The 17096-nt window shown below is 35.2% G+C and overlaps 1 protein-coding gene across 1 annotated transcript; it reads right to left on the minus strand.

Annotated features, from left to right (window-relative positions):
• Positions 1–676: 676 nt before the first annotated feature.
• On the minus strand, positions 677–7686 carry LOC123563979 (acidic amino acid decarboxylase GADL1-like). The gene is made up of 5 exons (XM_045357216.2): positions 7310–7686; positions 5401–5534; positions 2302–2478; positions 1869–1987; positions 677–757 (listed from the first exon to the last, which is right to left on the minus strand). The coding sequence occupies exons 1-5, from the start codon at positions 7684–7686 to the stop codon at positions 677–679; spliced, it is 888 nt and encodes a 295-aa protein (XP_045213151.2).
• Between the last annotated feature and the right edge of the window lie 9410 nt (positions 7687–17096).

The raw sequence follows: 17096 nt of genomic DNA on the forward strand, positions 1-17096 counted from the left end.
ATTTTAAAAATAATTTCTGTTTTGAATGACATTTCGTCTTAAGTCTTCAAAAACACCGAAATAAAACAATGGTTGGGTATAATGCTAGTCAGTGATATTAATCTAGCGTCAAATATGTCTTCATTTCACGAAAATACGGCTAAAACTCACTTTTTCTGGACAAAAGTGTGGTACTGCTCATACCCTTTTTGCAAACTGTTCGCATTTTCGAAAAAAAAAAACCACACCTATATATGCAACATGGAACACTGTCGCTTAATAGTATACGTTTGGGCGAATACGTTGCTCCTTATCCCTAGTCGAAAGCTGCAGTAATAAAAAAGTAACAATTCTTTCTTACCTGAAGCAGCGTTAATTTTTGGTGGACAAAAAAAAAAACAAAGAAAAATATCAAACAGGGAATGCCAGGCACCAAATGCGCAGCCTCCTCAAAACGAACCCCCCAGCACGCAAACGCGTGCACCACACACACACACACACACACTCAAAGCTTACACATCAGGACAAAACGAACAACACACACACACACACTCAACTCATTTTTGCGCTGGTTTTTGACGACATTGCAATCTGCGTTTCCCCACAGTCTTGCCCTTTCCTAAGCAATTGTTTATTGTTTATTCAGCTGTGAGGTTCGAAATGATACACCCATGTCTCATTCCCTTTGAGAAGTTCATTAACTTCCTTTTTTCTGCAATTTTATAGTAATGAAAAATGATCTATTAAAGGATTGACTCTTTACTATAGTTCGATTCTCCTAAAATTTATCAAAAAAAAAAAAAATAATTCATGTGTTCTACTATGCAAGTCTGGATCTCTTTTATATAAAACAATCTATATCTTTAAAAAAAATAATATCAATCACATTCAGTTTGTATGGTTTCGTAAATTACCTGTGTCTGTCCTATATTTATGCACAATTTTGATGTTTCACCACTGTTTTGTTGGTTTTATTTTTCTCTGCTGTGTATTTCTGTTTTAAATTAAAAACCATACTGACATATTTTAAAGAAGCTATTGTGTCAATAAGTAACCTTCATACAATTAAGTGTTTCATATTATTATTATCATTATTATTATTATTATTATTATTATTATAATGACCATTCATTTTTTACTTTTTTACAGATGTTTATTCGAACGTCAGCTCCAAAACCGTTTGTCGTGTTTTAATGAAACTTCAAAAGAATGATTATATAAAGCCTAGTTGTGCAAATTGCTTGGCTGTTTCACTCCGATTTGTTTCGGAATTATGTCCATATAAAGGTCATTTCTGTACAATTTGTATTATATTCCTGTAATATTGTTGGAATTTTAATGAAACGTATTCAGAATGACCAACAGCCTAGTTGTTTATATGTTACAGCATCTACCAATCAATTACTTTTCACTAAGTTACGGCCCTTTTGTTTTATACATTAGTGTACATAACGTTCTTAAAAAAGCAAGGACACATATCAAACTGGGAATGCCATGTTCCAAAAACGCAGCCTCCCCCAAACAATACCCACAGCACGCAGACGTGCACACACACACACACACACACACACACACACACAAACACACACACACACACACAAGCAATAATAGCTACAGCAAGTACACCTTGATGCCACCGACCTTTTTTAGACCGTGTCAGTCTGTGCTAATTTTTGTTTTGTCTGTCCTCGTTGCATTTGTCAATCTATTGTTATCTAATATCACCTATCTACAGGTCCATAATACACTGATGTAGTGTTTCTTTTGAAGGTACTACGTTTCTAAAACGTTGTTTTTTCTGTTGGAGTTGTTTCTACCTGACAAGGTTTGAAAGTGGAAAAGACTCAAACTCGGTAATAAATACAGTAACAGACCTTTAATTTTCATACCTTATCAGATGTAAGGACACACAATGGTTTCTGTATGGCGTATAATCCTTTGGTTTTGATTTCTGGGAATTTAGCGTAGCGTGCAACATTCATGCCATACAAATTCCCCATTGAGCCCCCTTAAATGGTACATAATACGTATATTTCTTCTGAATCAATTGAGTTTAATCAATCTATATCATCAAAGTCAATATAATCTAAATTTATATAACAATACATATGTGTTAAAATATGAAACGCTTGTCCAAATATATCAGAATATTTACACTGACACATTAGTGAAAGGATTTGCATCCATGAAGAGTTCCTTTATAAGGATTTAATACATAAAGGAAAAAGATGCTACGAGTAGCATTTCAGCTATTATCATGAGTTCATCCGCGTCATGAATTATCTAGCAGTATATTTTACCTGGAACAAAAAATAGCATCACCGCCGTCAAACCCAATATAATGTAGCATTTTCTTGTAAACTTCTTCCTCCATCAGTGTGAAAACTGGAGATACTTCATACGTGTACTGACTAGGGTTGAGAGCCTCCGTCACCCAGGCCCCACCTAAGGTGTACTGGTCCATCCCTCCGTACAACTGGTTAAAAAATCTTGGATTTGCTGAAGAAGTATATCGAGACACATACCTTAAGAAATACAGTGCAACAGAGAAATTAGACTTAAAAGGTGTTGCACATTTCATAACCTGTCATGAACAGACTCGATCAAAATGAGTTTGCATTTATTTTTTGTTTGCGTTCTATGATTCCAAATATTATTATGAAAGATTTTATGTACTATTGTCTTACAATTTAGTGTTACTTTATAATTTCTGGTCCTTCGGGATTATTGATTATTTTATGTCCATGAGTAATTTTGTAGTTACAATGTATTTTAAGTCCATGGTATTTCTGTAGTTAGTCCACGAGTATTTCTGTAGTTATTTTATGTCCATGAGTATTTCTGTAGTTGTTTTAAGTCCATGTGTATTTCTGTAGTATGTCAACGAGTATTTCTGTAGTTATTTTATGTCCATGAGTATTTCTGTAGTTATTTTAAGTCCATGAGTATTTCTGTAGTATGTCAACGAGTATTTCTGTAGTTATTTTATGTCCATGAGTATTTCTGTAGTTGTTTTATGTCCACGAGTATTTCTGTAGTTGATTTAAGTCCCTGAGTATTTCTGTATTTATTTTATGTCCATGGGTATTTCTGTAGTTATTTTATGTCCACGAGTATTTCTGTAGTTATTTTATGTCCACGAGTATTCCTGTAGTTGTTTGATGTCCACGAGTATTTCTGTAGTTGTTTTATGTCCAAGAGTATTTCTGTAATTATTTTATGTCCACGAGTATTTCTGTAGTTGTTTTATGTCCACGAGTATTTCTGTAGTTATTTTATGTCCACGAGTATTCCTGTAGTTGTTTGATGTCCACGAGTATTTCTGTAGTTGTTTTATGTCCACGAGTATTTCTGCAGTTGTTTTATGTCCACGAGTATTTCTGTAGCTGTTTTATGTCCACGAGTATTTCTGTAGTTATTTTATGTCCACGAGTATTTCTGTAGTTTACACAAAGTGCTTTTACTTGTGTTAGTTATTCACGTCATGACAGGGATAACTACTATTTACACTGCCCTGTAACACTATGTAGTAGTGGCTTTCGCATGTTAAAACTCCCCAGTGATACTTTGCAACTGATCGTTCCAAAGCGGTGCTCCACTGTGATAGTTGGTGTTTGTTTCATCCCCGTTGCCATTGTTTTCCTTTGCCTTATTATCATACATACATTGTTGTAAGGTTTTGCTTAAAGTAGATCTAGATATTCCTTAAAAGCGGATTATGTAAAATGTCATAAAGCCTATGGTACCGAGTCTATTACCAGTTGCAAACATAAAATAAACTAGAAAATGCTTTGTAGAAAAGCGCAGGTCTCTCCCAAAGCATTGAAGTAATAGGCAAGAAGTCAATAAGGGACAGGAGCGAAAATCAAAGAGACACTGATGTGTGGCTTTTTGTTTCCATTACGTGTGTTAGAGATTCACCTGGAGGGGATTACTTTTATTTACACTGTCCCATGTCTTTGGAACATGGTGGGGGTAAGAGTGAGGTTGGGTGCGCACCATAAACCGGTTTAAGCTCCCCAGTGGTGTTTTTGCCACTGACCGTTCCAAGGCGGTGCCCAACTGTGTTCCTTTGTTTGTTCGTTTTGTCCTTGTGTGTTGACTTTGTGTGTGCGCGTGTGTGTATGCTTATTGTTCGTCTTGTCCTTATGTGTTGGTTTTGAGTGTGTGTGTGTGTGTGTGTGTTGTTCGTTTTGTCCTGATGTGTAAGCTTTGAGTGTGTGTGTGTGTGTGCGTGTGTGTGTGTGTGTGTGGTGCACGCGTTTGCGTGCTGGGGGGTTCGTTTTGAGGAGGCTGCGCTTTTGGTGCGTGGCATTCCCTGTTTGATATTTTTCTTTGTTGTTAGTGACTGAAATGCAATAAGGATCATCTACTCGGCATGCCCAATCATTCCATGAAGTTTCAATGTTTTGAGTCAAGTGGTTCTCAAATCATGGATCGGAAACGGTTTTCCCAAAATCAATAAGGGTCATCTACTCTGCATGTCCAGTCATCCTATCAATTTTCAAAATTCTGGGTCAAGTGTTTCCCAAGCTAAAGATCGGAAACAGTTTTTCATGTTCAGGCCCTGTGACATTGACCTTTGATGGAGTGACACCCAAACCAATAGGAGTTATCTACTCTGTATTTCTAATCACTAATGAAGTTTCAACATTCTAGGTAAGTGGTTCTCAAGTTATTGATCGGAAACGGGTTTCAATGTTTAGGCCCATGTGACATTGACCTTTGATGGAGTGACCCTAAATTCAATAGGGGTCATCTGATCTGCATGTCCAATCATCCTATGAAGTTTCACTATTCTGGGTCAATTGGTTCTCAAGTCATTGATCGGAAACTGTTTTCCATGTTCAGGCCCCTGTGACCTTGACCTTTAATGAAATTCCCTAAAAACAAAAGCGGTCATCTACTTCGTAAGCTCTATTATCCTATGAAGATTCTAGGTCAAATGATTCTCCAGTTGTTGGTCGGAAATGGAGTGTGACGGATTATAGCCCCTGCAAGCTCGACGACCCCAAAACAATAGTGGTCATCTACTCTATAATCCCAATCACTCTTTGAAGTACAAATGTTCTATGTCAAATGGTTTTTCTGTTATTGATCAGAAATGAAGTGTGACAGACGGCCGGACAGACAGGGCAAAAACAATATGTCTCTCCCAGTAGGGCGAGGTGGGGGTGGGGAGGGGGGCATAAAAAACTTATGCGCCCTTCTAGAGAATAAAGCATTCAGATAAGGAACTATAAAATACAATATTTTGTAGTTCGAACTGTACCAGTCCTTTGAAAAATACAACTTAGATATGGTCGTTGTAGCTAAGGTTTTGTGTAACATATGATGTAGATTTGCTTAAATATACCATGCTATATAATCGTGTAACTTCTTTAGACAAATAGATCTGGTAATATCTTAAAAATGCCTTACACGTAGTCACACTGTATTGTATGACATCTTTACACATGTCCAATAGCCTGTCTTCACTTGCAGAGTCCTCTATGATCTTCAGATCCTTTGACATTGTCTTCAAGTTCTCTGGTTGATGGAAATCACACACACGCCTGCAATAGAATGTGCGGCCACCGGTTACTTATGATAGAGTGACCCTCGCCACTGACAATATACAGCAATGTCAGTGTTTTAAACATTAGACAATCGTTGAGAGTGGTTGCTATAAACAGATGTAATACTGCAAAAGTAGATATCATTCCAGGACATTTTAAAAGCAATATTCAGCGATGTGGAAAACGAAACTACAAGTTTTCAATAAAAAGAGACATTAAAATCATTAACACTATCCTCTCGAGTCGAATAGCAAAAGATTAACGTGCTAAAGCAATACCAATGAACCCTTAAAATATGTATTGCATGGGAGAAGACTTGAAACTTAATCATCATTTTGGAAATTATTCTGTAAAACCACACTTTATAAAAAGTACATCTAAATATATCAAATGGAACTTCTAAGTAAACACATTGTTAAATTACATGCTCAGTATAGAGTAGATTGCACATTACATGTTAAATTACATGCTCAGTATAGAGTAGATTGCACATTACATGTTAAATTACATGCTCAGTACAGAGTAGATTGCACATTACATGTTAAATTGCATGCTCAGTATAGAGTAGATTGCACATTACATGTTAAATTACATGCTCAGTATAGAGTAGATTGCACATTACATGTTAAATTGCATGCTCAATATAGAGTAGATTGCACATTACATGTTAAATTACATGCTCAATATAGAGTAGATTGCATATTACATGTTAAATAACATGCTCAATATAGATTAGATTGCACATTACATGTTCTATGAATTGTACATTACATAAAGAATATTAGTTTATTTCAGTGTAAGATCGAAATTTCATACAGCGAGTGAACATCAGATGCATTTTTCAGAATTCATGAGATTTTTCGATCACACTCTGTAATAAATAGAGAATAAATGAGTGTCTTTTCATGATGAATAAAATAATAAAATGCAAAGCTCTGCTGAGCAGTTTATATATTTTTTCAACGAATTTAGTAAATACAATGTGGAAAGATACAAATGAAATATTCCTTTTATCATATATAAGCTTTTCCTGCTGAAACATCAAATTTTCTTCTTCTTTACCTATTACAGGCCAAGTGAATTCGACCAACATCTCTTATACTTTATAAAACGACGTTCACGTCAAAGCTTTATTACGTATAGTTCAATATATGGAGTAGCGGTGCCTTTGTGTGATAATTGCCCTGGCAAAATGATAATAGCCCTGGGGCTATTATTTTCTTCCAGGGCCATTATCACTCAAAGGCACCGCTCTCCCATGTATTTACCTGTTTATTACATGTTTACCTGTGATACAGTAAGAAACAAAGGAGTTTTGTGTATAATTTTTATGTAGGGATAACGCATATATTTTCATGTTACAATATCTGTTAAATCCCGAGGGATTGGTTGGTGCCCGAGCCCATTAGGGCGAGGGTACAAACGTATCCTGAGGGATTCTGAAAATGTTATAACACAAAAAGCTAGAGCATGCGCTAACGCTATTTTAGCATAAAACGCGTAAAACTAACAGACGAATATATTGGCAATGTCTCCAAACGTCATTAAATTTCCGTGAAATATCATTTCCTTTTGAATTGTTTGTTTTGGGGCCGACTGACGTTTACACTTTGCCATGAGACGTGCATATATAAAACCCTGTGCAATATTGGCATCAAACTTATGCATGCGTATACTAGTATTCGTAGAAGTAAGAATAAGACTGTAGGCTGAGTTTTTGGTGCGTGGCATTCCCTGTTTGATATTTTTCTTTGTTTTTTTTTTGCTCTCACTTTACGTCCTCTCCCTTGTTTACGATGTCCACCACGTTTCTAAGAAACTCCAAATCTGTCTTGCCAGGAATTGTTGCTACATTCTGAGACAAAGATCGATTGGCTGCCGTGTCGTTGATAACCTTTTTAGCGGTACTATCTGCAGCAAATCTATTGGTGTCATGCTGATGTTTCTTTAAAACACCATTAGTCACTCCATTCTCCTCACAATTGGTAACTCCATTCTCTTCAGCATTAGCGTCTCGATTCTCACCACTGGTAACTGCATTCTCTCCATCATCGGTAACTCCACCCTCCACATTATTGGTCACTTCATTTTCCGTTCCATTGGTTAATGCATTCTCTTTACTAATAGATATTCTGTTCATTGATGTCATCTTGTATCAAATGCATATAGGGACTAAATTTTGCTGTTTAAATAAAGTAATGTGTATCCATACTTTCAGTGATTTTTCACTAAAACTTATACGTATTTATTTCAGTCTATAACCTTAACCTCAAACCTCAAAACCAGCATAAATAATTTTCAAAAATGTGTAATTGTTACAAAATGGCTTTTCTAATCTTTCAATTACTATTTAAAAAAAACGTACAATATAAGGGCATTAAAAGGTACGATAATAACGATACATTACCAAATTTCATAGAGCAAGTTAAATAGTATAATTATACCAATCTAATAAAACTGTTATGTCACGTTTCTATCTGGACTGCAAACGGAGTTCATACTATACTGCCTCTAAAAGACGCCCCAATAAAACTGTCATTTATACTTACATTTAGATCGCTTAGAAATACACCAAGTTTCCTTTTCTCAGCACACTAAGTTTTAAAACTTCTCTTGAATCACATTGTATCTATCAAATGAAATAAGGGTCCTCCGTGGCCGAGTGGTTAAGGCCGCTGACTTCAAAGCACCTGCCCCAGACCGATGTGGGTTCGAGCCTGACTGGGGACGTTGAGTTCTTCATGTGAGGATGCCATACAGCAGGCTTATGGAAGGACGGTGGTTGTACCCAGGTGTCCGTCCGTGATGAAATCATGGACGGAGTGACACCTAGGTCTTCCTCCACCATCAAAGCTGGAAAGTTGCAATATGGCCTATAATTGTGTCGGTGTGACGTTTATGGCACGCCAATTGTCCAATAATTATAGTTTACGGCCGTGAACTTGGGTTTACAAGCGTGAACGTATTTTAACGAGCGTGAACTATGATTTACGGCATTATCCTATGTTTTCTCTAGAAAGTATAAGTTAGTATTCGAAAAACCTGGTTTATCGATCGTTAATCCTAGTTTTCCGACCGTGAACTTGGGTTCACGTAATTATTGGAAAATTGGCGTACCATAAATGTATAGCTATATTACGTAGCTTAATTGCATTTTGAACGTGTATATCATAGTGAGATCTATTTATCAATGGAATCATTGTCATTTACTGCCAAATAATGGCGCATAAGTGGAAATATTTGACAACAATGCGACCGAAATAAAAACTTGTTTTCATCTTAACTTTACAAGGCCTGACTATACTAAAGGAACCAGCGTGAAGCAATCTGGTCTAGTTGCGTAATGCCGTACAGGGTTTGAACACTAATTTTTACTTAGCATGAGCACAGGGTCTAAACTAAAGCTGGATTTTGTTTAAATTTCATTGCGGATGGTGTTTTTTTTTACAATTTGGTAAAGAAAATGGGAGAGAAGGTTCTTTAGTTAAGTGAAAATCAGTTATAGTATGAGTAATACTAGCAGGTCAGAGCAGGGTGAATTTGGTGTGATTTTACGATATGAAAATCAAACTTCAACGCATTGTTACTTCCCCTTATTTGTACAGTAGACACTGCATTGGGCTGAATTACAGCCGAGTTATATTTTTCATTTTTTAAAATTTTGTTGAACAAAGTTTGTATCTCAGTACTTAAATATTATATACTTTGCTTGTAAAAACGAGGTAAAATAATAATAATGCAGCAATACTAAATTTACTTCTTTTCTTGGTGTTGTGACGCGCACCTGCTGAAATGTAAATAATGAATTTTTTTGACAGTCGGAGAATTTCACAAATCGCATACAGCAAAATATAGATACATTGAATACCTTCACTATGTTCTTAAAGTTTGTGAACTTGCGACAGAAATGTCAATTGTCTGTAGATTATGGCAAACATTGGATTTACCAAGCGTTGCCTTAAGGATCATATGGTTTTACCATCATCACGTGATTTGCTTGGAGGCAGGGATGATTGTTTGACAATATTCCGATGCGCACAATGTCAGCAAATGTGACAAGGGAAATCTCTTTTAGAAGACAAATGAAAAAAGTGAAAAATGAATTGTTACTTCTTGAAAATGGCAAAAATATAACGGCATGCTAAACTAGCCCGACTGTTCTAAATGGCGGTGCAAATAAAAGTTAATTACGGTGTAGTAGTAGTCGATAATTTTGTGAGGGCATTAAGTCTTAATTTTTCAAAACGTGAAAGATACTATAATTATTTGCAAAACAGATGTAAAAAGAAGTAGGTGTAAAACAATCCAAGGATAAAGCTCGCATATTGCCCCGTACGATGGAAACCCTTACTTTGATACAACTTGTGTTAATTTATTGACTATTTTCTGCTCCTTTTGGATCATGAAGCCCGCTCAATGTTCATGTCGGATAAAAAGTTCCGATGGTGCTAGGGTGTGTGAGAGGTGTTGCGCTTTTTATTACCTCTCATGAACAGACTCAGTCAAGCCGAGTCTGCTATTATTCTGCTTAATTGCATTCTATGTTTCCAAAGGATCTTTTTATAGATTTTATGTTTCACTGATATAACAAGCGAATCCCTCCTTTTTGAGTGTATCTGGCGGAACGCCGTGACATTTTTGGCCCGATTGCGGCGTTACTACGTACAGATGTAGTGGACTTCAGCATGTTTGTGGCAATTATTGCATGTTTGCTTACTCGGCATGATGAAAAAATGAGGAGGGACACAGCATCTATCAACATTTCCGTGTGTGCCAATTCGTTTCTATATCAAATAATGGATTATGTCTACCAAAATTCTTAATGAACGATTTATTTCGAATAAATGTATATACATTTGTACATGTAATAGACTGACATTTCGCGAACTTGCAGGTAGTAAATATTTAAGTGATATGTAGGTTATATAATTTGAATTTATATTGACTGTTCTTTTCCAACAATTTACCAAACATACCCCAAAAATGGAAAGTTTTAGACAGCTTAAAGGAAGTGAAAGTTTCCGAATGTTGTCACTTTGGCGAAGACATCAGTTAACATAAACCTATCAAGAAGCAAACCTTTTTGATGATGGCGTCCTTTTGCCAAAGCAGTTTCAACTGTTATTAATAAAAATGTATGCCAGTCCAGTTTGCAAGAAGATTTTGTTTATCTGGTGCCATACAAAGCAAGAAATTTCTTTAAAAAAAGATTGTCAGCGAACTGTAGAGAGACAAGAAGTTTATGAGGTTTTCATATTGTGATATTCTATCAGCTATCTAACATTTTGCAAATAGCAAAACTAAACGCCACACTGTAACAGTTTTAATGGTTCTCTTTTAATTTTTCACAAGGGTTTCGTAGGTGTTTAATTTTGTTTCGTTTATTCTACGACGAATAATTACAGCAGTGGTCTGAAAGACACTTCTCTTCTTGGAAGACTTTAATCGTTTGGCTAATACCACCCTTACTGATGTGATACTCAGACCGTATTCAGCTCTATCTTTAAATTGGAAGATGATGGTATTCGAACAGGATTTTATTACATTTATTAAACTTACCTATACTTATCATTTTTAAACATATCAATATTCTCGCTAAATATACTGAGCGAAACTTAGTTTAAACCTTAAGTCTGCTAGCAGAAAGTGATTCTGCCTTTGGAACCAGTGCAGATCAAGATCAGCCAGCACATCCGTTCACTATTTAGTCAGAAATTTACAGTGAACACCCGTTCGAATGATGAATGGTACTGCCAAAATTGAATGCTGGACCAGTCCTTTTTAGAAATTTAGCAAGGTAAAGGATAAACACTTTGTCTGACATTTCACTCAGCGTTGCACAACAGAGTGAAACAAATAGGTACTGTCGTCCAATCAGGCAGAGTGTTGCATAAATCTTTCGTTTTGATAAGTTATCTATAATGCGATCGATATCAAGTAGTCTGACTTGCAAGCTTAAGTCACGTGATATGGGTCGGTCAAGGTCAAGAATTCGTTCTTAGTACAAGTCAGTGAGATCAAGCTCGGTCCATATTTATATAGTGATATTATCAGTCACAGTTGGAACAAATCTGTTTTCCATTTCACTTCTCATAATGTCAAAAACAATCAAATAAAAAACAAATCAAGAAAAATCAAACATAAAAACAAACAAACAAACAAACAAAAAACCCCAAAAAACAACATAAAAGTTAAAAAAAATAAAACAAAAATCTCTCACTGAATAATCTACGTACAAGTTACGAGGCATATTGATTTTGTTTTCAGTTTTTCAATAGCATTTTATGTGAAATTTGCGTTTAGTTCACCTCACTGCACCATGATTCTCGGATTCCACAACATTATTAACCTGTTCTTTTCACGTTCATCTACATCTACGTAATACTCAGCACAGTATGGCAGAGGACAGTAGTTGAGAAAGATCTGACTAGGTGAAGGCGCAAAGAATAAAAATACTATAATGCTAGTCCGAGTTATTCAGAACTCCTCGCACATGTATACTAGGGTTGGAATCCATGGACCAGTTCTGTTCCCACTGTTCAAGAGCATGCAGAACATTTTGTAAGGTTTGGAAATCTGATTACGAATCTATTGCCAGAAATATGTCAGTATTATCTGGAAACAATTTGGTGTTGCTTTTTATAGAGTCAGGAAGATTTATGTACGAGAGAAAGAGACAAGAGCCTAGGATTGAGCCGCGAGGAACTTCGTATAGGAAAGGTAAAGTATCTTAAATGCAGCCATCTACTGCTACTAGTTGAGGGTGGGGTTCCAGTTGTTTAAGTTTGTATATAGATTCATTGTGATAAGCGTTGCCAAATGAATTATTAAAGTTCATAGCAATAACATAAGTTTGTTTACCACTTTCAAGGTTTTTAAAGACCTCTTTTTGAAATAGATAATTTACGTTTGGCAGCTTTGTTTAGAAATGCGTGCTTTTACTGGCAAAACAGGTTAAAATTATTACTTTCATAATTTGTCGTAATGTTTAAAGTCAAAAATGTGTCGCACGAGTTAGGAAACAATGCAGTTGAGAGAGATTGGCCTGTAGTTACTAGTCCTAGAGTCCTGACTTTTGACCTTTCCTGTAATCACTTTTCCGGTCTGGGGAAACAATTCCCGTTTCTGTGGGTAGGTTAAATATTTCAGTGAGGATTGGTGTTATTTTGTGGTGTAGATCTTTACGTATTTTTGGCGATATTCCATCAAGACCACAGACTTTGTTTTGTGATAGGCCTAGTTATATCTTGTCAACACCTTATATGATGAATTGGCTTTGGATTGTATTTGGTGTCATTGTTACTAAAATAGAAAATGTTTTTTGCGCAATATCTTAAGTTCGGGTCCACCAATTGTCAGCAAATTGGGTGTGAAGATGGTTTTCATCAAAGAGTAATAGTTAAGGGTAGGAGGTCAATAGGGCCAAGATCATTAACTTAGAATAGCAAAAAATGTTTTCCGCCCCATATCATTAGTTAGGAAAGATACACTCGGCGTATTTTGAAAATTCCAAAAAGGGTTGTGTTATTTTACATTAACTGAGTCTCTTACTTTTGAATATGACAGTACACAGCTTTTGGTATAAATATATGGAATATACACATCAAATATTCAGATTTTTTTTAAAAAAAATGACAATTACTTGTTGTAAGAAAATAGTGCATTGTTGCCACGGTAACGAAAGAACTGACCAGTACATGTGTAACGTCTGAATTTTAAGACAAAATACAATTGATGATATTTCTAATCATTTAATATTTCTACATTATTGTTTTTCTTACAGTTACTAAGAAAAAGTCAATGAATTAGATGTGTTTTACATCAAGGCTAAATCTAAGCCTTATGCTGTTATTTGACTTGATATCGAATGGAATCTTTAGTTTTGTACAAAACAATGACAAAAAGCTATGTATGCAAACGCAAATGTCTATGAACTTTGGCTATATTAAAAAATATATGAGCCGCGCCATGAGAAAACCAACATAGTGGCTTTGCGACCAGCATGGATCCTGACCAGACAGCGTGGATGCACAGACTGGTCTGGATCCATGCTGGTCGCAAAGCCACTATGTTGGTTTTCTCATGGCGCGGCTCATATCTAAAAGAAGATCATCCTATAGAAGCATAGAACGCAACCAAGCACTTAAATAAAATTAATTATATGTTTTTTTTCACGCATGTATGCAAGATATAACTTGATTTATCAAGAGTCTGCTAAAACGAGGTTCTAAAGCTGTGTTGCTATGGAAACGATTTTTACAAAAGACTTTTACTGATACATGTACTCAAATGAAAGAAAGAAACAGTAAGAAATTAATTTCATTAACCGTATTATGTTTTTCCTATTGTATTGAGTATTTTGTCTTGATATTGTTTTAAGAAGTCTTCATTTAGATATTATGTCCTCAATTTTCAAACATTTAGAAGCAACTTATGTCCTAAAAGTAGAAATGTTTCGAGGACAACAACTGATATCTGTTCTGAAATTGCAAATCTTTACTCGAATATGTCAGTCTTATCATATAAGCCAAAACACTAATTTTCGACCAAACTCGCATTTGGACACAAAATTTCATGTTCTGAATTCAAACACAATTTTTACACATAAATTGTCATAAAGTGTCTAGCCATAAGATACCTTTACCTCAAATGTTTTACCTTAAGTAGCAACTTAAGAGTGGCCAGGCATAATATAACACCAAAATGTAGAACTGTATACTTCTAAACAAAAGGTGAATAGTACTTGATAGTGATTTTTGCAATGTTCACATAATAAATATTATGGTCACATTTTGTCAAACGCAGGTCATCTACATCATAAGAGTTTAATTGTAAAACGCCGAAAGAGTATTGTTACTCCGCATATGATCAAATTCCAGTGTAGTGATATACTGAATGTGAAGACCATAAACTTATATGAGCCGCGTCATGAGACACCAACATAGTGCATTTGCGACCAGCCTGCGCATCCGTGCAGTCTGGTCAGGATCCATGTTGTTCGCTTCCAAAGCCTATATCAATTAGAGAAACCGTTAGCGGACAGCATGGATCCTGACATGACTGTGCGGATGCGACGGCTGGTCTGGGTCCATGTTGGACGCAAACGCACTGTATTGGTTTTTTCATGGTGAGGCTCAATTATGAATATACACAAATGGTTGACAGAGTTTAACGGAAGGCAGATCAATCTGGACATCCCAATCGCCGCACCTGCCAGATAAAAGGCTCCGTTATAGTCCCCTGCACTGTCAGATAAAGCACCTGAAAAAAGGCATACTTTTTATAAATATTCATATCTATTCATTTATTATTGTTTTCATTTCCTTTTAGACAAGGACCAGTTTTCAAAATATAAAATGATATGCATAATGATAATGAATAAATGTTGTTATAGAGGATATTATATGAGTGTATTTTCATATTGAATTTATTAAACGAGTTGAATAAAATGATAAAATGCGAAGCTCTGCCGAATATTTTATCAATTTTATTCAACATGTTTAATAAATTCAATGTGGAAAGTCACAAATGTAATATTCTTTTTATCACATGTTAGCATTTCCTGTCGAAACATCAAAAATTCTATTTTCTTTTACTATAAAAACAAGTCAATTTTACCAACGTCTCATATACTATAAACGACGTTGACGTCAAAGCTTTATTACACTAGTGTATTATCATTTTTTTAAATTAACAAATAATCAAGGTCTTCGAGTGGTTTATCGTCTAATATACCACGGTTTAGAGTTCAGATGCGTTGGAATTGAACCACGAGGGCTTTATTATACTCTCGCGATGTCAAACATATGATAAATCAAAGTAAACGCGCTTTTATATAGTTTTGATACCAGTAAACGAGTAATTCACACAACGGAAACACAATAGGTGAACTAAGGTCATTGAATTGTGCTGCGAAAATTCTATTGTTATATCAATTTGCAATTTAATAGATAACTGGGTTATTTATTAGCTCTTTTGTTGCTACTATTGAGATGTAATACTTTGTGGAAGCAGAAGTTGTATATTTCACTGACAACAAGTACTTTACCCTTTACGATGAACATAGTGACCTTAGATAACGTCCCTTTCGTTTGCATGGATATATTTTAACTTTCTGTGAAGTTATCTGGTGCAATGAAAATAGTATTAGCTGGAAAATGCCTAAAGAATATCATTGATAATTACTTTATATGAGCCGCACCATGAGAAAACCAGCACAGTGCGTTTGCGACCAGCATGGATCCACACCAGCCTGCGCATCCGCTTGTATTTCATAAGTAAATATGAACAGGCAGAAAAATCCGTATTGTACGTTTTGTATTGTATGTTGCCGGACTATTTTCATTAAATATTCATGACCTGACACAGTTCTATAAATAGAGCGCACAAACACTCCAAAACTTCGCTTATTTCTATTTCACATCGACAGACACTAAAGACCTCGTTCGATAACAAAACAACAAACAAAAAGACGGATGTATATGGTCCGAGAGCTCACGGACTTTTATTGCAACAATTGAGGCCAAAAGAAGTTTATACATTTTTGGAAACAATATTTCACATCCTGCATGAAACCCCATTTCTTAAGTGTCAAAGCCGTGCCTATCTATATTTTGTTCACTTATGTTTGTGATAGGGGAGGTAAAACTCACTTGTAAAAATATTAGGGGGTAGGGTAAAGTTTATGTCTACCAGTTTTTTCACTGATTAATTACAGTAACTATTTGATTGTCAGTAAATGTATATATGTCCAACAATGACAGCAATAAGAAATTCATCAAAAAGAACTGAAGGGCAAACTGGATATTCAAGGTCAAAGGTCGGATTTATGTAAAAATCACAAAAAATGGCATATTTGAAATTCATTTTTATTCTTAAAAAATAGTTTGTTATCATAAGTCACTCATCTTTATTCATGTAATGTGTGTATATCAGCCAAAATTAGAAATGCAAATTTTATTGCAAAAAGTCAAGGTCACCCCTGATAATTGAAGGTCAAAGTTCATTTTAATGCAAAAATGTGAAAATTATTACCTTAACTTTTTCTATTCTGTTTAGTATGTTTTCACATTATTAGTCACTGAAGTTAATTCATTTTGATGTTTGTATGTCAGGCAAAGACAGCAGTGCAAATGTAACCCTAAAAATGCCAAGAGTAAAGCTAATATCAAGGGTCAAAGGTCAAAATTGTGTGAAAAATCGCATGAATAGCTTCCTGTTTGAAAAATAACAGATATGTATTAATCATTAAAAGTAATTGCTCGTGATTTATTTAAATGTATATATGTCTCACAATGTCAGTAATAAAGATATCGTCTAAAATCAGACAAGTTCAAATGTAATATTAAGGGTCAAAGGTCATTTTCAATAAAGAATGAAAAAAAAAATAGCTCTTTAACTTTTCTCTTTGTTAACAATATCTTGTCGATATTAGTCAATGGTATCAGTTTATTTTAATGTATAAATGTTAGGCCATGTCTTGTTTGCACAAATAATTTCAAAACATTCAAGTTCAATCATAAAATGAAAGGTCAAAGGTCAAAAAGTGTGTAAAATGTT

Source organism: Mercenaria mercenaria, chromosome 1 (genome assembly GCF_021730395.1).
Source record: "Mercenaria mercenaria strain notata chromosome 1, MADL_Memer_1, whole genome shotgun sequence".
In the NCBI taxonomy this organism is placed as follows: domain Eukaryota; kingdom Metazoa; phylum Mollusca; class Bivalvia; order Venerida; family Veneridae; genus Mercenaria; species Mercenaria mercenaria.